This window comes from Staurois parvus, unplaced genomic scaffold (genome assembly GCF_062004578.1).
Source record: "Staurois parvus isolate SC_StPar_1 unplaced genomic scaffold, SC_StPar_1.0 ptg000166l, whole genome shotgun sequence".
Lineage (NCBI taxonomy): Eukaryota > Metazoa > Chordata > Amphibia > Anura > Ranidae > Staurois > Staurois parvus.
In genome coordinates this window covers 4,017,434-4,041,678 of record NW_028317962.1, presented here as the reverse complement: position 1 = coordinate 4,041,678, position 24,245 = coordinate 4,017,434, and the positions used below count along the sequence as shown (strand labels likewise).

Genomic DNA, 24,245 nt, shown 5'->3' with positions numbered 1-24,245 from the left:
TGTCTTTCCCAAGTTCATATCCATACGGATATCTATGTTCTTTATTGTAATTTTTTTGGTTTGTCTATTAATGTTATTAGTTCTAATGTTTCATGTCCCTACTGTTCTTAGATTTGCCTCATCGATGCTATCTCCATTATTCTTTATCTGGGTACATTTGCTATTTGTATGTTTATCTAATGATGGCTTTACGGTTATTATCGTACAATGTCAAAGGTCTTAACTCCATCCAAAAACGGTGGATGGCTTTGAAGGAATTTCGATCCTCAGGAGCAGATATTATTTTTGTCCAGGAGACCCATTTCAAGTCGACTGGCTCTTTTCGTTTTGCCTCAAGGTTTTTCTCCCACTCCTACTCGGCTTTTGATCCCACTGGGAAAGCCGGAGTGGCTATTTTGATTCGGACACACTGCTCCCTTCGGGTCATTTCCTCCAAAGTCGACCCACGGGGTCGTTATATCATTTTGGAATGTATGTTTGCTGGTTCCCCCCTTATCCTGTTAAACTTGTATGCCCCGAACGCAGGTCAATTACATTTCCTCTCCCAAACCCTTGCTAGACTGAATGTCTTTACCACACCACATATGATCATTGGAGGTGATTTTAATTTAATCATGTCCCCCCACAAGGATAGGAAAGTACTATTTGAATCCACCCCCTCGAAGCGGCAGTGTTCCTCTTCAAAATCTTTTCACAAATTGATAAGGGAACATCGTCTCTTTGATGCTTGGCGGATCAAACATCCCCTTCATAAACAGTATACTTTCTACTCCATCCCTCATCGGAGTTTCTCCCGCTTGGACCACTTTTTTATCTCTTCCCCCTTACTCCCTCTCTTGGTTTCATCCGAAATCAATCCCAGTACATGGTCCGATCACGCCTCTTTGTCTCTGAATCTTTTCTTCCCTGATTCTTTACCGAAAGCTTGTGTCTCAATGAGACCTTTCTCACTACTGCCTGTTTCCGTGAAGAACTCTCTCGGGGATTGGATATGTACTTCCAACACAACGTTGGCTCGGTGACTTCTTCCTCGACACTTTGGGAAGCCCACAAGGCCGTTTTCCGGGGAATATGTATCTCTATAGGCTCCCGTTTGAAAAAGTCCTCAGCCAGTGCCAAGGCTTCTCTCATCCACCAATTATCCTCAGCTGAGCGTCAACTGCTAATCAAGCCGTCCATAACTCATCTTCGTAGGGTTACTTCTCTACGCGACCAAATCAAAGCTCTTGACTCACATAGAGCTGTGCAATCACTTCTTTGGGTCAAACAGAAATTTTATGAATTTTCCAATAAGCCCCACCGTATGCTAGTCAACAGGCTTAAAACGCAATTTTCTCCCTCGTTACCAGACCATCTTCTTCAATCAGATGGTACACCTACATATGACCCTCATGTAATGGCCTCACTTTTTGGATCATATTATAAGACTCTCTACAACTGTTTAACCCCAGATCTCCATCCTCCTTTTTGTAAAACGTCATTCGATGCCTTCTTTGAGTCATTCTCTTTGCCGCAGATATCACCTTCTGACCTTTTGGCCCTTCATGCCGATATCTCATCTGAGGAGCTGTATGATACAATTAAGGAGCTCCCTTCTCACAAATCACCAGGACCTGATGGCTTGCCTTATTCTTATTACAAGACATTCATAGGCATTTTGGCCCCCCATCTTCTCTCTTTGTTTCAGGATCTCTTAGGAGGTGTCCCCCCTCAGGCTGATTTTTCACGTGCCTATATTTCCGTTATCCCCAAGCCTGATAAGGATCCTTATATTCCGGACAATTATCGCCCCATTGCCCTGTTAAACTCTGATTATAAAATATTTACTAAGATTTTGGCCAATAGGCTTTCCCGATTCCTCTCCAAGCTCATACACAGGGACCAAGTGGGCTTTGTGCCCACCAGACACGCTGCGGACAATACCAGGAGGTCTATTGACCTGATCGACCTGATTAACAGAACTTTATCCCCTGCTATATTGCTGAGTTTGGATGCTCAAAAAGCTTTTGATCGCCTTAGCTGGCCCTATATGTTTATGATCTTGGAGAGATATGGTTTCCGGGGCCCGTTTGTGATGGCCCTGAAGGTCCTTTACTCCTCCCCGTCCTCAGAGGTCAGATTGTCTTAGTTTCTTTCACCTTCTTTCAGGATGTCGAACGGTACAAGGCAGGGGTGCCCACTTTCCCCTTTACTGTTTATCCTCTGCCTAGAGCCGCTGGCCACTGCCATTCGATCTAACCCTGACATACGAGGGATACATTCCCATGGGCGTGAATATAAATTGTCCCTATTTGCAGACGATATCCTTCTTACTCTAACTAGTCCTTGCACCTCTCTTCCGGTTCTTCATAAAACCTTACAATTATTTGGGACCCTGTCAGGCTACAAGGTAAATACATCCAAAACCGAAGCACTCCCACTTCATATCCCACCCGACATGTTAACCTCTCTCCAAGCATCTTACCAATATTGTTGGTGTACCCACTCACTGAAGTATTTGGGTACCAACCTTACTTCCTCCTACCATTCCATATATGAGGCTAATTTCCCCCCCCTATTTGTCGCTATTTCCCGTTCCTTAAAAGTTTGGGACACCCTACCTATTTCCTTTCTTGGACGTATAAATGTTATAAAAATGACCGTACTGCCCAAACTTTTGTATCTATTTGCAACTCTCCCCGTCCCCATCCCTATGTCCAAGCTAAATTCTATCCAAAAATCTCCCTTACGTTTTATTTGGCACAACAAACAACATAGAATTGCACGTACTGTACTCCTTTCTTTACGCTCTAGAGGAGGCTTGGGAGTACCGGATATTGTGACCTATTACTATGCCACCCACCTTCGTTTTTTAATCTCCTGGTCCACCAGACGCCCTTCTAACAAATGGACTGAGATTGAAACCTTACAACTTACTCCGACCCATTTATGCTCTCTGCTTTGGGATATGTCAGCGGTGGCCATCGCTTCTCACCGACACCTTTTACTTGGACCCATGCAATTCTCCTTGTCTATCTGGAGGAGATGCAAGGCTAAATTCGCTTTGTCCTCCGAGTGCTCCCCTCTGACTAATGTTCTCTTTAATCCCTCCCTTCCAGATAGTTTGTCCTTACACCGCATGCTCCCATGGGCCTCAGCCGATCTTTTCCAACTGCGTCATCTGGTCCATCCCGTAACTCGGAAATTTAAATCATTTTCCGACATCCAAAAAAATACCCAAATACCTCCTCAGCACTTCTATGTTTATTTGCAGATACGCCATTTTTTCTCCACCCTGTCACCCTCATTGACTTTGCAGAAGCCTATACCCTTTGAGCGCCTGTGTATTCAGGGCCCACATCAAAAGGGCACAGTCTCCAATACATATAAGCTCCTGCTGGATGTCCCTCCCTTAACTATTGATACCCATCGCTATATGCGTAAGTTGTCCCAGTTTCTCCGCTGTGACATTGACTTGTTGCAGTGGAAGAAAATATGGGAGAACGCATCCAAATCCTCTATGTGTGTAGTTTATAAGGAAAATGCTTACAAAATCATAATGTTGTGGTATCGAACCCCTGATGTGCTCAATTCTCATAACTTGAGTGCTTCTCCTGCTTGCTGGCGCTGCGGAAGGGAAACCGGCTCCCTTTTTCACATTTTTTGGGACTGTAGGCTTATCACTCCCTTTTGGGAAGAGGTTTTGGCCTTATTACAACTGGTATTACATTCCTCTCTCCCTTTTGAGCCTCTTTATTTTTTATTGGGCCTGCCCTTTCCAGGTCTCTCTAGACCATCGAGGAGACTCTCTGTGCATATTTTGACGGCGGCCAGGAGAAGCATTCCAATGAGCTGGCTCTCCCCTACACCTCCCTCAATGTTGACATTATTTAAGATTATTGCAGATATCAGAAAAATGGAATATCTAACCGCTTCACATGCCGATTCTATAATCTCATTTGAAACTGTGTGGAACCCGTGGGATGTTTACACCTCTGGTCAACCTGCTTGACTTGTGCGGACTTGATCATCCTTCCAATGTTGCCCTATTGTCATTGCATACTGTTATTTTTCTACCCATGTTACTAGCATCGATGATCCCTTTGTTTTTCTTTATCTTTATTTCTTTTTAAAATGTCATGTATGTATATACATGTGGAAAATTTAATAAAATGTTATTCATAAAAACAAAAATTACACTTTGCACAAAGCACAGCTATTTCATATTTATTAAACTTGCCTTAGTTTTACACATTCCCCCAAAGTGCTAGGACAATTACTAACTGCTCCATATGTTGATTTTTCCGGTTGGGGGTAGACATAAATGGACACGTCAATGTCAGCGCTCAGCAGCATTCATTACATCTTTGGCTTCAGATAAACAAAGGAAAGCAAAGCAACTGCTTGTGTGTTTTCAGTCATTCAGCTCAATAAATTTTTAGTACACTGAATGCTGGGATGGGGGAAATCTCTAAGCGCCCTTTTTTTGGTGTTTGGTGTCGGTAGGTGTGAGCATATTATAAACTTTATATTATGTCAGATGACAGGACTGGACAGTTGCAAAGATCTGTGGACATTGGGATTGGATGACACAAGAAAAGTGGCCTGGGGACACATAACTGAAATCTGGCCAGACCTATTGGAGATGGGGATGTATCTGGAGTTCTGAGTATTTTAGGTATTATAGGGAGTATGATTTTTTTCTAAAGTTTCCTGTTTGTTTCCAGTGCCCCCTACCCAACTTTCATGTCCCAGCATTGATTAATAATAATATTGACTTTATTAAAATACATCAGTTTGGCTCTCTCAATGTTGCCCATTTAGCAGGCTAAATTAAAAAAAAATCTATGTGTGTATAATTAGCTTAGGCGTCTAGCAAGAGAATCTTCTGGCAACATGTTAGCATTAATCTCTAATACAGTATATGGGCCAGAAAAGACTTTAACAACATGGCAACATTTAGTCCTTGTAAATATGGAGACTGTTAAGATAGGCAGCACAATACTTTAGAGTCAATCAGAATACGCTAAGCCCACTGGGCACCACAGAAGTGGCCTGGCAGCACTAGGGTCATTGGTTCAAATCCCAACCATGGCACTGCTTGCCTGGAGTTTGCATGTTCTGCCTGTGTGGGTTTCCTCCCACACTCCAAAGACATTTTGGTAGGTTAATTGGTTCCTGTCTAAATTGGTCCTAGTATGTATATAAATGAATGTGAGTTAGGGACCTTAGATTGTACACTCCTTCAGGGTTAGGGACTGAAGTGAATGTACAGTATGTGTAAAGAGCTGCATACATTGATGGCACTATATAAATATCTGTAATAAGTAAATTAAAATAATAAATGCTAAAAAGGAATAGCATGATGTTGTTAAGAGCTTTGACTATATACTTGTGGTGCTTTGGATTTATGGATAACGACAATGCAACACTTTGGCTGTGGTGTCCATACAGCCATGACAAGCTTGCAATGTTAAATTTCTGTTTCTCTACGTTAAATATCTTCCATGTTTGAAAAACATCCTCTCAATGCCATAGCACAGTTGTATGTATGGCACAACCATATTATTATAATCTCACACCTTTCTAAAAACTTTGCTTACACTTAAAGGACAACTTCAGATTTAGAGTCCATATCCTTTCAACGTTCCCCTCAATCACCATGGAAGGCAGCCATGTACTCATATACTTACCTTTAACCCTGCTTTATTCACTGTGTGGCACTATCTGAAGCAACAAAGCTTTTGCTGAAAAAAGTCCAACTCCTACTGCTCTGCTTGGCTGATTCCTTCCTATGGCTGGGACTGTACTCTCCTGGACATCTGGGGGCCACCATGAATACAGTGCAGACCATGGTAAGTATTTATGTCTGTAGTTGCCATTTAGGTGGATGAGGAACATTTAAATGTCAACTTCCCTGAAATTTTAAGTTGTAAAGTATTTTGACTCTCTGCCTAAACTACTTAGCTAAAGATTCTTTACACTTACACAGAGTTGAATAATCTAAGTGCCCTTTGCTAGTATATCTAAAAACTATATAAAATAGACAATATTTACTCTTTAAAGACTGCTTATATCATTGTAAAGTATGTACCTAACTGTAAAAACTGAAATTTTACAAATCCACTTACCACACAACCGCTAGAGTCCAGCTTGCGATCCGAAACACAGCGGAAGTTCTTGCTGCATCCCCCATTTCCCTTGGAACAATCCCGAACAGGACCGAAAGAGTCTAGCAGAATCTCAAGGTTATCAAATGAAGAAGAGGTCATAAGCTCCTCTCTGTTGGCCAAGCAAACAATAGGAAAGGAAACAGGGGGGAAGGATGATAGATAGGAAGAGACAAGGAGGAAATATATCAAATCAAGGCAAGCTAGAAAAAGAGAGCACTAGTCAGTGAAAGGGGCATGAAAGAGGTCAGGGTGACGGGAAAATAGATTAAGGAAATGGGTAGGATTGAGACATAGGCAAAAAGTGAGAGATGTGTTGATAAAAACATACAAATCATCTGGCAGAAATGTGCTGCCTTGGTAAGATAGTAACTGTTTATGAGCAAGCGGCACAAAAAATGCATTCAGCATTCAGCCATTATTTACTAGAACAATGTGTCCCTGATACAGGAAGGCCCATTAATCAGAGCACAGGGAGAGGCACAACACACTGACACTATGTCTCCCCTGTGGATCCCCACGCACTCACCTGACCTCAACAGCATCCTCCATGACAGTCATGTCTGTTTTACACTTGGCTGATGGATTAATGGCCAGTTCGGCAGGGGGGATGACAAAGCTCTTACTGAGAGGAAGCCACATACCCTCTCCCAGTGTGTACGTAAATCTGTGTTAAAAGAGACAAGGTGTCACCACTCCTTTTTTTCATATACATTCATAGAAAATAAATGAAACAGGACTAAAAGCAAACATCATTACTACAGCTCTTTTTCAAAACATTCACACAGCAAGAGAAGAAGGACCATCAATATCCACAGGCCTTGGGGAAAAGAGGGGACGGGGAGCTGAAATTCAGCCTTGTCAATATATTATGTCTATATCTCAGATAAAAGTTGAAATGTGTGACTGTCAACCAGAAAAAATGTTTGAATCGGAACTGCATCAAATTACCAAGCATGACAAATGTACAGTAGTAGCCCACAAAAATATCACATTTACAAGGCTTATTCCATATTTGAAAGCTTATCTTTTAAGACTTGTGCCATGGAACTGTCCTTTGTTTACAGTACTGATGAAATGTATCACAAAATCATATTTCTTCTGCATGAAAATTTACTTATCGTTTGCTAAGTTTTGTCTTTTCTAAGTACACCTGTCAGCGCATTAAACTGGCTCCAAATCTCACAGTGTTTTACAGAGCAGATTTCAAAGCTTAGTGCTAATGCACGTCATCAAGCGCATTGGTCAAAAAGTCTACCCATCATAATGATGGGCCAACAGGTCCATGAAGGAGGCAGGATCTAGGTGCCCTAGTAGATCAAAAACCTAATATGCAATGCCAGTTTACAGTTTCTAAAGCAAGTGCCATATTTTCTTATATTAAAATGAAAATACTCAAGAAACAGACACATTTTTAAACCTTTTCAAAAAAGCAGTTTTGAAGATGCAGTTCAGTTGAGGGCACATATTAAAAAATAGTGAAAGAGCACAGATAAAGGCAACTGTAATACAGTAAGTGCAGAGAACATGCTGTCACACATGTGAACAAGCCTTAAAGGATAAATTCACCTTTTTAAAAAAATAATAAATGCACATCTTTTTGCAGGCATTTATAATTTTTTATTGGGAGCCTGTAAAGAATTGCACCCACAATGAGCAGAAGATCTCCGGCTCGCTGTCACTAGAGACGGCGGATCTGGGGAAAGACTAAAAACAAGTGGATCATGTAACATGTTCCCAAAGTTCAACTTATCCTTTTAGGGCCGTGAATATAAGGAATAGTCTTCTAAAAGTGCTGGTTCTAGCCAGAGGTGGACTGACAACTCATGGGGCCCCCGGGCAATAGGGAATCATGGGGCCCTTGTGTCCTTACCCAAACTCCAAAAAAGCCTATAAAAAAGATACCAGGGGCATCTCATGGGGCCCCCTACTGACCTCGGGCCCTCGGGAAGTGCCCGAGTTTCCAAATGGTCAGTCCACCCATGGTTCTAGCTGACTTAGTAGACTGCTTGAAAAAAAGGCTTGACATATTTAAATGCACAAATATTACTGGCAATTAATATTCACATGTGTCAACTGTTGCAGATTTGCAGGGGCAGTCACCTTTAGTGACTCTGTCTGATGATGCTGTGCCCTGGGCTGTGTCCCAGAATCACAGCATCACCATTATTCGAGTTACTAAGCATATTAAATAACTCAATAATGGGTATTAACTATTTTTTTCCAACAGACACAAGAGGGTGGTTCTAACATCATTAGGGATGGGGCTATCCAGAACAAAAGTGACCATGATCTGGGAGGGACCACCCTGAAAGTGTGGACCACAGCTGTGGACAGTGTCCTGAGGTCTGGATAGAATATGTTGGCAAGTATGCATTTATGAGACATAGAATTGTAGTATCCAGAGAGTATACTCTTGCCTTTGGGAATCACAAAGGAATATTTTCATTGTTGGAGCAAGTTGTAACTATATTTATTTGCAATTATGTAGGCAAAGGGAATGAAAACACTGTAGCAACCTTGTGCAAGCAGGACAGTTGGGAGCAAACTTTGAGCTGTAACGAAGTACACTGACTCCCTACTGCTGTCCTGCAATAATAATAATAAAAAAAGTTATCTTTTAATATTGACAGCAGAGCAATTTTTAAGATATAAAACTAGTACTGCTATTTCAGCTCGTTTTAGTGACCCGTTCATGGCAAGATAGGACAAACATCTCTGCAGCAAGGTATCTCTGAAAACATTTTAAAATAATGGCTAATGTAATACTCCAGTGAATAATTATCTTTCTATAGAAAAATAAAAAATTGTAATTGTTTCTATTTTAATAACCAGTGGAGATGACATGATTGCTTGGGTTAAAAATCAATCTCAGGTCTGTTTGGTTCTGCAGAAACTTCTTGTCAAGATTTCTCAGCTGAAATACTAATTGGGTAGGGAAAAATCCTTGTCTGAACAAGGATCCTTGTTCTCCCCTAGAAAATGTATACTAGGGATGTCTGTACATGCTTCTCTTTGTAATTTTATAATGACATGGCTTATGTTCACAGTCTCGCCATCAGACTCAGGGCTGATGGACTGCAACACTATGTCTGCACTCTTATGTTGATGGGCAACTTTACTCATAAAGATGGATTGTGATATATAGCTCTGAGCCTATAAACTCTATAAAAAAGCTGAAGTCTCAACCCATATTGGAAATCAGTCAATGATGTAATGAATTAGGGGAGATGCTGCCATAGATGCATAAGGACTGGGACTGCAAAAAGTTAATAAGCTGGAAGATGTTCATCACCAAACATCCCCCTCTTTGAATATATCAAAATAGTTTAATCTTTTAGGCAAACTTCTTCAAATGCCACAATCTGATCTGTGTTTGGGAAAAAAAATCACACAAGCAGCAGGCTCTGATTTAAAGTGGCATCATTTATTTGCTAACTCAGTGAACCAAGGATTTAAACTTGCAAAATCCTTTAAACTTTCTAGAGATGGTGTTTTTGCTGATGAAAAGCACAAGAGTCAGCCAATAAATGGTATTTACTTTAACACCAAGCCTTCTGCTGTCATTGATGGTTAAAAATGCAAAACATTCTGTAGTAACTATTCTTCATAAAAACAGAAGCAAACAAACTGGTTACAGTTACTGGGGAAATCTTCAGACCTGGAGGCCATAATCGAAATTCTAGACTCCTGTCATCTGTCACTAGCAGTGTGTGTATAGAAGGAGCTGGGCACACTGAAGGTCAAAGTCTGAGCCTACATTACAGCCTGTACTAAATGTCAGTTGTCGCCACACATTGCCCCTGTTGGCTGAGCCTGATACGTACTGTGAATTGTAAACTGGTAACACAATGCTGATAAGCTAAAGTTTTACCTGAATATTTTGTCGGCTGGTTGTTCCCCCAGGACCAGGTCAAATCCTCTCTGGAACATGGTGTAAGGCCAAGGGCTGCATCAAAAGACATCAATAAGTACATATATCTGCTTATACCGTATTGTGAACATAGGGAATCTCACTGTATGATATATTCACATAAAGTGTTCAAACCTTCCGTATATTTTGTGAAGGAATAATGGTGTACAATGGCTGTCATTATTATCATACAGGATTTATGTAGCACCAACAGTACAGGGACAGCACAGTTACAATACAATACAATACAAGAGGGTTCAGAGGGCCTTGTCCTTAAGAGCTTACAATCTAAGCTTACTATTAACTGCTACTTATGTTGGGCTGCCATAGGCATAATTTAGAGATATTTGGTTGCTTGCTAGGAGCTCAACCACTGAAGCGTCTCATTCCATGGGCACTCAGTATAGTGCAAATATATAGGTGATCTTTGTAATTGGTCAAAAAAAAACAAAACACTGTATTGAGCATCATGTGTGATACTTTTAAACGTTTGTATGATGTGACTAATACATTTGCAAATATTTTTTATATATCTATTTTCTATGTTTATTTTCCTGGTTTTTACCTTCTTACATATAGGATTATTTATGGCACACACAGCTCTCCAGCCCCCTAAACAATAACAAATATGAAGTGTTTTTCCTTTGCTTAAGTTTCCAGAAAAGACCGTCTTAAAAAAGGGTAAGCTACAATTTTTAATATATATTTTTAAAATTACACTATGTGAGTGGGAACATGTAACAAATATAAAATTGGTGTTATCCCAATTTGGCTGCAAAATTGGAAATGTACTTAAACTCTTGTAAACTGTAATTATTTACAATATTATTGATAGAGTTGCTAAAGATTTAACTCACTGAAAAGGCAGGTATGGATTTGGCCTTCACCCTGCATTCATATTTAGCATTTTGTGAACATGCCCTAAATCTGACTGTGCATATGTAGGTTTATCTAATCTTTTTTATCCCAGAGGAACCCCTATAATAAATTCAGGCCCTAGGGAACCCCTGCTAAAACATATATGTGGATCACTGGAAAAAATACCTCTTAAATTGGTGTCCACTGGGAAGAATGCTCCTCTTACAATGAGGGTCAGAATTCCACCCATACAGACAGCTAAAAAGCTCATTGGTGTCATGCAGCTGGCTTTGCTATATGGCATTGGCCCCAGAACTATGCAGGCACCATCAAATGGAAAGGCAATCAGCTGCAGCTCAAAAAAGCCCTAGTTTCCTTCCAGGTAACCCCAGTGCTCCCTGGAACTCTGGTTAAGAGTGGCTGCATTAAGGACAGACTTATGATAGAATAAACGTCCAGCACCAAAGTAGTGTTAATATCAATGCTCCTTTGCAGAGCCCTGAAAGCCTCTAAATCTGGGTGCTCTTCCCCCATACCTTTTGATTCTAAGTGAGGCTGCTCATTACATTAATCGACCACTCAAGCAGAAGAAAATTTGGGAGGTGACAGGACCACATGCCAACTTCCTAACTGAAGGTATTTATATCTTAGAGTATCCCAGGTTTAAAGACTTCTGATAGACCCTGGAAAAACACACACACTCTGATCAGGCACCTAGAAGTGGTTTCAGGTAACTGATTATAAAGCTACCTTTTACTACAGGTTTTCTTTAAAGGTTATTAGTACATATTTGGTTCATAGTGACTTTTGAGTGAGTTTTGACAGAACCCTTTACGTTAAAATCATTTTCAATGTCTGCATAAATCTGGGTCACACATAATGGAACTTTATTCACAAAAAGAAAATTGAAGAAGAGCTTTCATGGTCACTTACCCCTGATTGGTTCCCCACTCATTCCGTATGCAGAGGTGTTTGTGCACTGGATCCCTCATGTATCCTTCATGACAGAGGCACTCTCCTGAAATAGGAAAATAAACGTAATTTCCTCTATACAAATGTCAATTGTACATAGTGCAATTTATGTACACTGGTTCTATTTTGTTGCTTGGTGGTTCAGTTCTTCTGTACTGTAGAAAGCTGGGGGTGGTACCAGAGATGGATTAAATGCACAATGGGCTTCTAAGCAAGGTAACAGCTTTGGCCCACCAATCCCTTTAGTAAACATTGACAAGGATGATGATAAACACAGATAAGCCACCCATCTGCATTATCTGTACTGGTTTGGCCCACTACATTAGACATACAGTAAATTGCCTGAAAGTTCACCGTCTTTTGTGAAGTTTCATGAAGGGTCACTGCTTAGACCAATTGTGCTCCTTGATTACTGCAAGAACATGAAGGGTATGGTTTGGTCGCCTGGGCCTTCATCAGGTCCTGAGCTCCTGTCTAGGTTGCCTGTGAATGATCCTGCTTTGGCTGGTATATAGCAGCAGGACAAAATTGTGTCATTGTATAACAGAAATCAGGAATCAGGGAATAAGGAAGAGAGAAACAGGAAATTCTGGCCCATTTGGCAAATCCAATCCTATTCTGTGAATGGCAAATATTTAGCTTGGCTAAATATAGGCCTGCAGATTAATTGGATCTGTGGAGATTCGTGCAATTCATGAATTCTGATTGCTTGGACTGAATGAAGGAATTGTGTGATTCTCCATAAATCAGGTTTGACAAATCTGCATGCACATGTTCAGTCAAATCTAAAATGACCAAATCAGATGCATGCTTAATGAGACCCTGATGCCATTTAAAAAATAAAAAAATAAATACCCTGGAAAAAAAAAGAGAATATTTTCCACTCCTGCTGCCATTTCCACTGCTCTTTGCTCTGTTAAAACCTACCACCTCTATCACCTGTCACGTGCTGTGATTCTTCCCTTCAGGGCACTATGTCACTACTGTGTCATGTAGTGACGTAGGGGCTAGTGGATGGAATCATATTTCATGGTGAGGGACCAGTCATCCAACATATCTGGAAGTTTGTCAGATGTAAAGTTTCTACCAGAGCTGTGGCTCCTAAACAGAGCAAAGATTAAAAGAATTGGTGGAAGGACAGGTAAATATAAATGCTTTTCCTTTAAAAAGAAAAGCAGAGTTGCTTTAATTTTTCAGAAAGCTACAGGGTAGGTTTATGGTTCAAATTCAGATTATTTTTAGCTCTTCCTGTGATCCTACTAGGAGAGTTTTCCTCATTTCCTATACCTATGAGCAATTGTCACTGGACAGGAAGGCAATGACAGCAATAACAAAACAGATAGAAGGTCTAACCTTACTCTACTAAGAATATGCTTTTGTCTTTTTCTGTGTCCCCTACTGAGAGACTTCTTTAAAGGAAGAAAATCTCCCCAATAAGTATACAAATGGCAATAAAAACCTAACAAAGTTTCAACCTCTCCCCCCCCCCCCCGTATCCATTCAAAGAAACTAATTATGTTTGGTTGGAGTTGGGCTTAATGAATAGTGCAGGAAACTGGAGTCCACGAGCTTGCATCACGCTACCAATAATACATTCTCTGTAGGTTGCTGAAATGTCACTTTACACCAAATACCTTGCAATTCTACAGTGTGATGCAAATTAAATATATTTAGCAAATCAAGAACAAAACTGCAAAGTGTATCAATCTCTGACAGGCCAGCTCACTACATTCATCTTTTCAAAATTATATTTCATTCATTGTAATGTGATGCAACCAAAACAACATTTTGTACATAGTAAAGGAGCAGTATAATGTACAATTGTACAAGAAAATGTACAAGACTGAAAAGAATTAGCTCAGAATTATTGTTACCTGTATCAGGGTCACATAAGTGCTCACAGGGGTCCAGTATTCTCTTTGCACAAAGATCCAGTGCCCAAGGGCCACTGGAGTTCAGCTGTGAGAAGAGCACCACCTGGGCAGGGTTCAACCAATCACTGGCATCCAACTGGCTTCCCTCCAGTAGAATAAAGCGGCTGCCTAATTAAGGAAAGAAATCAAGGTGGTTCAACATATTAATTAAACTTTTTTCCATTTAGGCTAATAAGAACATTTACGTTTTTTTTTCCACAGGGGCACGGTTTGAAACAAATGTTATTTAAAGAAATTATCTTATACTTTTTTTTAGCTTCACTCAAGATTAGTCACATATCTGGAACAAGGGCAAACACTGATCTACAAAACACTGCTAGTCTTAGAAAAATTAAAAATTAGATGATGGCCTTTAATTCAACTGTAATGAGATGGGAATATGGATATTGCCAGGCAGTTTTTGACTTTTTGAACAATCAATCTTATGACTGATCAAAGGGTGGATCAGGTGGTTAATCATTATGAATTATTTCACCATGTCGCGTTTGCTTCTGAAAAGTCAAGCCAGCTATTGTGGAGTCTGTCTATGATCATTTCTCCCAGTACCATAAACATAAACATGCAATCTTTTGCAGTTGAATGTGCATTTGTATGCATTAATCGAAAACAAATGAAGAAAAACACATTTTACGTGGAAGTGGTTTGACCAAGTCTGCAAATCTAACTGCACTGTGTATATGTGTATATATATAAATAAATATATATATATATATATATATGAGCATCTTAAGTGCTACACATAGACCGATTGAAGAGTTGCATTTGCATTTGTTGTCGATCAAAGTCCAGGTCATCCTACAACTTTTTCTGCTGCTTCCAACTAGATCTGAGCACTCTCAGCACTCAATCTGGCCATCTTGTGACAAAACAAATCTATTGCATAATGGGCAAATAAAGTTAAGAGTTGGTTGGATCCAGTCCACTTAACTTAAAAAAAGTGTTGTGAACAGCCAACTCAAAGTTAATTGAGGATTGTTCAGTCCATAAACTGCTGTTTTATATGGAATAACAAGGATTGCAGCAAAAATAAAGTAACAAAGTGGACAACAGAGTTTATATATATATATATATATATATATATATAAAAATACAACCTAGTAACTTTGATGTTTTGCTAACATTAAAAGCTTTCTCTCTTACATAAGCATCCCACCCATATGGAGGAATATGGCCAAAATTGTAGTATTTCAAATATATGTCAATATATTTCGGAAGAATATTTTTAAAATATATTTCAAATATATTTTTCTTCCATGTGGGCAGTGCCACCAAATTTATAGTTTTGAGGATAATTATTGTTTTCTACTCACCATCAGCAATGAGATGTTCTGGCACATGAAGGGTTATCCTAACTATCAAAGGGCAGCTGATATGTGATGAGCAAACCAGACCGATAACACAACTGGTTATACTAAGGAGTGTTAGCGTCATCTTGTTCACAGGACTCCGTGGCGAACCAACTGTAAGCACAGAACAAAATAATGACAGACCCTAGAGATACATATAAATGAAAATAAAAGTATGTTCAAAAAACTGTTTTCAAAGTATACTTTAGAGAAAGGAGGAAATGGAGCTCACACTTACCTTCCACTCATATCCCCCATTGCCCTTTGAAGCTAACATAGCCAGAGAAAATCCTGGCACATGGTTTTGTAAAGTGTGTGCAAGAGGTGTTGTAAGTCCTCAATGTCTCATGATTGTAGAGGGTCAGTCTAGTACATGGAGCACTGCTCCTCTAGTAAGGCTGCTTACATACAAAAAGTGTAAACTCAACTAAGAGACCCAGGGTTAAGATCTTTAAAGAAAAAGTCTAATAAAAGCACCAAAGCAATTGTCAAATAATCCACATAACCTTAACTCTCATTTCAAATTCACACAAATTCCAAGCCTTGATAAAGGAGAAAAACAAAGCCCCCAAAATGAATTGGTTGTGTAAGATCACCCCAGTATAAATCAATTAAAGTTCAGGTAGACTTTTTGACCGCAGGTTTGGTACTTCGATTGGACTTGTAACTTGCAGACTTCTGAGTATAGAGACACACTCTCTTGCCTACCCACATTTCAGCCCTTAATGCCTTAGTGTACTATTTTCAGATCTATTTATTTTTAGAAGTAGCTGTATCCTTAGCTGTGTCGGAACTTATACAGTGACTCTGAGGATGTTTTAGTGAGTGAGAAAGCACACTGATGGTAAACCTGTTACATTGCTCAGAACAGGCTTGTGATCTTCATGTGTGGAAAAGATGCTGCTAAAACTATCATAGCTTGTAACTGGCATAAACCAGTTTGTCCATCTATGGTGGAATTGGGGTGTGAAATGAATGAAATTCAGTCCATGGAAATCATGATCCATGCCAAAGAGAAACTACTGGAATGACTTCTTATGGTGTGGATGCAATTGGAATATTTCTGTACCTCAGCCACATTCTCCTAGTATTTATAAAATGGAGGAGTCAGGCCTTCTTCTTTTCCATTCCTCCCTTCCTTTGGGTTTTATTTGTCTACCCTGAAGACTCTAAAGCCCCTTACACACAATGAGAATATTGGACGAATGATCATCTTTTTTTTTTTTTTTGCATGCTAGTCTCATATCAAAAGTGAAGTGGTTATTAAAGTTACGAAAATTCTTGTACAACAGAAAGAAAATTTGAAAGTGCTGTAATGTATTTGTGGTGTATTTTCATACAAAAACTGTACTGATTAAATGAAAATTGTATAATCTGGTATCATACGAGAAAAAATTCTTGCTTGCCCCTTCAAATAATTTAGGACGAAAGCAGTATGCTTACAATCAGATTATCATATGATCGCTTCAAAAGCAGTATTTTTTGCACAATTTTCTGATCGTGTGTACTAGACATTCGGCATGAGACCTGCAGCTTTCCTCTAACCCCTCCCACTCCCTCACCTATTCCCTTTCCTCCCTTCTCCACCCCCCCACCACCAATAGTTTATCTTATAAAATCAATTATCTGTATATAAATCCCCACCCTTTTTTCATTTTCTCCTCTTTTATTTCTTATTCCCCTATCTATCTTACTTGAGCAACAGGAAACATAGGCCAATGTGTTCCTACTCCTCAACACTGATTTTAGATAAGGACTGTCTTTAAGGTGACTTATCTTCTAATAAAGAGTTGTCTTTATCTTGGTATATATGATTTTATACTGCAAAGTGAAACAAAAAACAAGAAGCGCACCAACCTTGCCCATTACCTCAGTAACAGAATTTATTAATAAAAGATAGGTACTCACAAACAGCGAATAAAATCAGGCATGTAGTCCTCAAAGGGACTTCAAAGATAAGAAGCCAGCGCGAATCCCATCATGGGGGTAGACACTCAGTATAACTGACGCAATTCGAAGGCTATGCCTTCTTCCTCATAGCCTTTGAAACGCGTCAGCTATACTGAGTGTCTACCCCCATGATGGGATTCGCGCTGGCTTCTTATCTTTGAAGTCCCTTTGAGGACTACATGCCTGATTTTATTCGCTGTTTGTGAGTACCTATCTTTTATTAATAAATCCTGTTACTGAGGTAATGGGCAAGGTTGGTGCGCTTCTTGTTTTTTGTTTCACTTTGCAGTATCGATTGGGCTTCCCCAGCCCTGTTTTGGAGCTGCACAACCTTGAAATATACTGGTGGTCGCTTGCTCTGGTGTTGGTTCCATCTATTTGCCACCGGTCTGGGCCCTAGAGCGCAGGAGAAATCGCAGCTGGTATATGATTTTATATATGACTATATAGACTATCCTGCTGGCCTGCTCATTTGGACCAAACTATGAAGCTAGTCACATTTTTTTCCTTTCTTCATGATGGTTTCTCTTTCATCTAAGCATAGACTGCACAAGTGCCATATGTCATTCATCTTCAACTACCCTATCGTATTAACGACACTGAACAGAAACATTCCTAATAATGTAGTAAACTATGTAGGATGTTTAAGGTACCACACAATGTTGTACTAACAACAACATATAAAGCTATTCACAACTCTGTTCCTAGCTACTTCACCAATCCTGTCTCCAAATATCACCCAAACCGCCTTCTCCGCTCCTCTCATGATATCCTGCTCTTAAGATCCCTTGTCTCCAACTTTCATATTGTCTCCAAGACTTCACCTGAGCCTCTCCCATATTCTGGAATTCTCTACCTCAATCTGTCCGATTATTCCCTACTCAGGCTGCTTTTAGGTGATCTCTGAAAACTCATCACTTCAGGGAAGCCTATCACACCTCCGAATAAACATTTATCACTTCCATCAGCTTATCCTTCACAGTTACAGTCATGGCCGAAATTGTTGGCACCCTTGATATTTTTCCTGAAAATCAAGTATTTCACACAAAAAAGGTATTGCATTAACACATGTTTTGCTATACACATGTTTATTCCCTTTGTATGTATTGGAACAAATATAAAACAGAGGCAGAAAAGCAAATATGACATAATGTCACACAAAACCCCAAAAATGGGCTGGACAAAAGTATTGGCACCCTTAACTTAATATTTGGTTGCACACCCTTTGGAAAACATAACTGAAATCAGTCGCTTCCTATAACCATCAATAAGCTTCTGACACCTCTCACCCGGAATTTTGGACCACTCTTCCTTTGCAAACAGCTCCAGGTCTCTCTTATTGGAAGGACACCTTTTCCCAACAGCAATTTTAAGATCTCTCCACAGGTGTTCAATGGGATTTAGATCTGGGCTCATTGCTGGCCACTTCAGAACTCTCCAGCGCTTCTTTGCCATCCATTTCTGAGTGCTTTTTGACGTATGTTTGGGGTCATTGTCCTGCTGGAAGACCCAGGATCTTGGACGCAAACCCAGCTTTCTGACACTGGGCCCTACAGTGCGACCCAAAATCCTTTGGTAATCCTCAGATTTCATGATGCCTTGCACACAGTCAAGGCACCCAGTGCCAGAGGCAGCAAAACAACCCCAAAACATCATTGAACCTCCACCATATTTTACCGTAGGTACTGTGTTTTGTTCTTTGTAGGCCTCATTCCGTTTTCGGTAAACAGTAGAATGATGTGCTTTACCGAAAAGCTCTATCTTGGTCTCATCTGTCCACAAGACGTTTTCCCAGAAGGCTTTTGGCTTACTCAAGTACATTTTGGCAAACTGTAGTCTTGCTTTTTTATGTCTCTGTGTCAGCAGTGGGGTCCTCCTGGGTCTCCTGCCATAGCGTTTCATTTCATTTAAATGTCGACGGATAGTTTGCGCTGACACTGATGCTCCCTGAGCCTGCAGGACAGCTTGAATGTCTTTGGAACATGTTTGGGGCTGCTTATCCACCATCCGGACTATTCTGCGTTGCAATCTTTCATCAATTTTCCTCATCCGTCCACGACCAGGGAGATTAGCTACAGTGCCATGGGTTGCAAACTTCTTGATAATGTTGCGCACTGTGGACAAAGGCAAATCTAGTTCTCTGGAGATGGACTTGTAACCTTGAGATTGTTGATATTTTGCCACAATTTTGGTTCTCAGGTCCTCAGACAGTTCTCGTCTCCTCTTTCTGTTGTCCATGCTTAGTGTGGCACAGACAGACACACAATGCAAAGGTTAAGTGAACGTCTCTCCTTTTTATCTGCTTTCAGGTGTGATTTCTATATTGCCCACACCTGTTACTTGCCCCAGGTGAGTTTACAGGAGCATCACATGCTTGTAACATTCTTATTTATCCGCAGTTGTGAAAGGGTGCCAATACTTTTGTCCAGCCCATTTTTGGAGGTTTGTGTGACATTATGTCGAATTTGCTTTCTTTCCTCCCTTTTTTTGTTTTGTCCCAATACACACAAAGGGAATAAACATGTGTATAGCAAAACATGTGTTAATGCAATACGTTTCGTGAGAAATACATGATTTCCTGGAGAAATATCAAGGGTGCCAACAATTTCGGCCATGACTGTATAACCTTTTGTACCATGTGCCCCACCTTATTAGATTGTAAGCTTTTATGAGCAGGGTCCTCTTAATCCTCTTGTTTTTTTATTGTATTGTAACTGTACTGTCTCCCTTTATATTGCAAAACACTGCACAAACTGTTGGTGCTATATAAATTCTGTATAATAATAATAATAATACTGGCAATACACAGTATGTATGTGCAGTATAAAAACCCTTCTATGCCCAATATGCAATTATTTGGGATTTTAATATACTTTTATTTTTTGTACAAATAAAATATCAAAATTGTTTAATACATGGTGTGGTACCAAAAATCCTACATAGTTTAATACATTAATAAGGTTTTTTTATGTTCATTGTCTTTACAGCAGAAGATGTAGCATTTCTTGCACAAAGGAGATTGGCATTGTGTTGTCTCCCTTCTATTCTATACTTTTTATTGTTGTATAAATGCTATGAAACATTTTCGGTCAGCTTCAACTTACTGGCACCTCACAGACCTTATTTTTTGATGTGTTACAATATACAACTTTTTATACCCATGTCTTTAGTACCTTATGTGCCCAGGAGATAAAGGTGGACTACCTTGTCTTTCCTACAGAATATGCTTTTTATAAGTTCTGTATACTTTTGTAGTTATGACATCACTGTTTATCAACCTTTCTTCTGTATTCTATAAACATTTAAAAAAAACGCAACAAAGTTTATACATACACTATATTGCCAAAAATATTGGGACAGCCCTCCAAATCATTGGATTCAGATGTTCCAATCACCTCTATGGCCACAGGTGTATAAAATCATCACCTAGGCATGCAGACTGTTACTACAAACATTTGTGAAAGAATGGGTCCCACTCAGGAGCTTAGTGAATTCAAGTGTGGTACCTTGAAGGTTGCCACCTATGCAATAAGTATCAAATGCAGTGGTGTAAAGTACACCACCACTAGACTCTAGAGCAGTGGAGATGTGTTCTCTGGAGTGACCAGTCATGCTTCTCTGTCTGGCAACCCGATGGACATGTCTGGGTTTGGCAGTTGCCAGGAGAACGGTACTTGACTGACTGCATTGTGCCAAGTGTAAAGTTTGGTGTAGGGGGGATTATGGTGTGGGGTTGTTTTTCAGGGGTCGGGAAGGGAACTCTTAAGGCATCAGCATACCAAGACATTTTGGACAATTTCAGGCTCCCAAGTTTGTGGGAACAGTTTGGAGATGGCCCCTTCCTGTTCCAACATGACTGCGCACCAGTGCACAAAGCAAGGTCCATAAAGATATGGATGAGCGAGTTTGGTGTGAAGAAACATAACTGGCCTGAACAGAGTCCTGACCTCAACCTGACAGAACAACTTTGGGATGAATTAGAGAGGAGACTGTGAGCCAGGCCTTCTCGTCTGACATCAGTGCCTGACCTCACAAATGCTCTTCTGGAAGAATGGTCAAACATTCCCATAGACACACTCCTAAACCTTGTGGACAGCCTTCCCAGAAGATTTGAAGCTGTTATAGCTGCAAAGGGTGGGCCAACTCGATATTGAACCCTACGGACTAAGACTGGGATGCCATTAAAGTTCATGCACGTGTAAAGGCAGGTGTCCCAATACTTTTGGCAGTATAGTATATGTGGAAAAGCCTACTGAAAAGAGATCTTGATATTCCTGAGAAATATTATTAAGAGACATTTTCCAAAAAGTTTCCACATACTCAGTTTTATTTTTGCTTATCTGCCAGACTAAATATTGTCTTGTCACCTATCTCTTGACCTTGTGTATGGTCTGCAGGGCAAGCTCTTCAGGCTAGTGGTAATGCTAATGCAAATAGTACACATTGTGTAACCATTACGCTATAAAGTGTTTGCTATAAAGTGTTTGCTATAAAGTGTTTGCTATAAAATGTTCCTATATACAGCATTTAGTGTGAACTAAATATGAGTTTGGAATCTTGTTTTCTGAAACAAATTTTTGCCCCTCCTTTTTTATAGATACCAAACATTCGCAAACATAATTTTAGAGAAATAGCAATCACTCAATCTCCTTTGCTTTTCCCTCAGTATCCGTGCCAAAGATGTCTTAATAATCTTCCCACTTTATCCTTTACAGCAGTGGTCTTCAAACTTTCTAAACAAAGGGCCAGTTTACTGTCCTTCAAACTTCAGGGGGCGGAATGTGGCTACAGCAGAAGTAGAAAATAACCTGGTGTATAGGAATATATTTCAATGAAAGTTCTTGTCTTTAGAGTTCAGCTTTAATACTGGAGAGAAGATTTTGTCACAGGATGTTACACTACTTGTCTAAAATTATTCATGCCTCCAGGAAAAGGAGAAAGCTTTTACATAGTAGTAATGATGGGGAGTAAAAGGAGTTGAGCATACAAAGCCTCAATGTCAAAGGGCCCTACGAGAATCTAAAGTGTGGTACTCTGTTCAACGGTAATGGTCACACATTACTAAAGTCAGCTAACAAAGAAGCCAGAGTGAGCCTCCAAACATTCATACACCTAATTTGGGTGGACTGACCATTTAAAACATCTATTGAAAAAAATCTTATTTCAAAACTGACCTCTACTACGTCTTCTGCTCCGAGAAGGGTCCGTATAGAAAGTCAGCTGAGTGTCACTATCCATCTCTCCTCCACATTCTCCTTCGGGGTTGAGGAAGGCCGAGCCTGCTGTAAGATATAATTCAATGTCTTTCGATAAGCAAAATTAAAATAGGGCATCTCAGGGAAGGAGGGTTGTGGGATCAATGCAATAATCTGATGGAATATAAATAAACTCTCACAAACATATTCCACAGCTCCAGGGGCCAACAAAAAAATTGCAAAACGACATACTTCCAAAGCCTCCGGCATACAAGAGATTAAAAGAAGTACAAAAGAATATGTCATGAAATCTCATGTAGCTGGTAGCATTTGTCTCTTCATTTTGTGTCTCCTATTGCATCTCTTTTCTAAATCGCTATCTGAAGCTGCTTTTCTCTTTTGCCCTTTGGCCTAGTAGATGACAGCCACTGGCTACCTGTTGAAATGTTACACATACTGATTCTTCTATTTAATTATATTCAATTCAAGGGCAACAGAAGGACAGCAGGCTACAACACTGACAATCGCAAAGCTGAATTGCTGCCTTGATGTTACAGTGAATTACCTATCCTGAATAGTATAAAACATCTATTTTGTACATTATGTACTGTTATTGTTCTTGAGTAAAGGAACACATTGAAGGCCATTTATTAATACGCTATTCTGCTTCTTAAAGAAGAAAAATATTCAACAAAACAAAGAAGCGTTCATGCCTATTTTAATGAACATTTATGGACAGCAAAGATGTATTTGCTTTTTTAAGACCAAAATGAAAGCAATGAAAGGTAGTGGCTTTGCCTATAATAATAATTATGATTTTCCAGCAGAAGAAATGAAAACTGACACCTTATTGCTTGCTATGGGCAGCAGTTCTTGTTTTTCAAGTGTTCCTGTTTTTATAATTGAACCCTAAAATTGTACAAAGCACTATAAGGGCAGTAACAAAAAACCAATGCAAAGGAAAAAAAGGTTTTATTACCCAGGGAGACCACATGCCTGCTTTAATTTTCTAAAGTACACAAGAAAAATGTCACTCATATAATATGATTGAATGCTACAGGGAGAAACTTGTTTTTTTAAACCAGAATCAATAAAAAAAAAGAAAAAACGCCCCCAATAAATTGTGAGCCACAAGTCTGAGTTTGAAGTTTCTTTAACATACACAAGTCTAATAATTCTGGATATTTATAGCTGTTCTCAGTTACAAAAGCTAGTTGTTTCTATAGTCCTAGAATAGAAATTACATACATTTATTTAAAGTGATACTTTTTAATATTTAATACTGCCAGGGCTTTTTTCTCAGAGAATAGGTGCAGGAACTCCCCTTTCTGAATTATTCATTGTCTCCGCCTCCTACCCACCTGTGAGCACTATCCCTTAGTTCCACCCCCCACCCACCTCCCTGTCCTGCCCATTTTAGACAATACAGAGCCAAGTACCATTTTGTGGTGCTAGGTAATTTGCATGGAATTTGTTAATGATAACAAGAAAAACAGTAAAATAGATACCCTACTCTAAAATAGACCCTAAAAGCAACAATAGATTCCACCCCCAGCAACAATGGACCCCGGCAGCAACAACAGATTTCCCAGCAGCCAGCATCAATAGACTCTCCAGCATCCAGCTTAAATATACTCCAATGGCCAGCAACAATGGGCCCCTAATGCAACAGTAAAGCCATGCAAAGTAGATGCCTTACAGTAACAATAGACCCAAGCAGCAAGCAACAGTACATCCTCCCCTCAACAGTAGATCCCTTCCAGCAACAATATACTCCCCCAGCAAATTACCCCCCCCCCAGCAACAATAGACCTCAGTAGCAACAATATACCACCATGCAAAAATAGGTTACCTCCAGCAACAATAGATCACCCAGCAGCCAGAATTAATAGACCCTCCAGCACACCCCAGCACCAATTGCAATTACA

General features: G+C 39.8%; 1 protein-coding gene across 2 annotated transcripts in view; it reads right to left on the bottom strand.

Moving 5' to 3' along the window:
• Positions 1-24,245, bottom strand: part of ASTN1 (astrotactin 1) — a 715,149-nt gene that overhangs the window by 182,124 nt on the left and 508,780 nt on the right. Inside the window, exons 5-11 of one of the 2 annotated variants that reach the window (XM_089676329.1) lie at positions 22,297-22,404; positions 15,137-15,286; positions 13,767-13,934; positions 11,854-11,938; positions 10,024-10,098; positions 6,679-6,816; positions 6,111-6,261 (exon numbers count right to left, since the gene is read on the bottom strand). In XM_089676329.1, coding sequence (XP_089532455.1) covers positions 6,111-6,261; positions 6,679-6,816; positions 10,024-10,098; positions 11,854-11,938; positions 13,767-13,934; positions 15,137-15,286; positions 22,297-22,404 — 875 coding nt within the window. The remainder of the gene's footprint in view (positions 1-6,110; positions 6,262-6,678; positions 6,817-10,023; positions 10,099-11,853; positions 11,939-13,766; positions 13,935-15,136; positions 15,287-22,296; positions 22,405-24,245) is intronic. The other variant, XM_089676330.1, reaches the window with a different exon arrangement.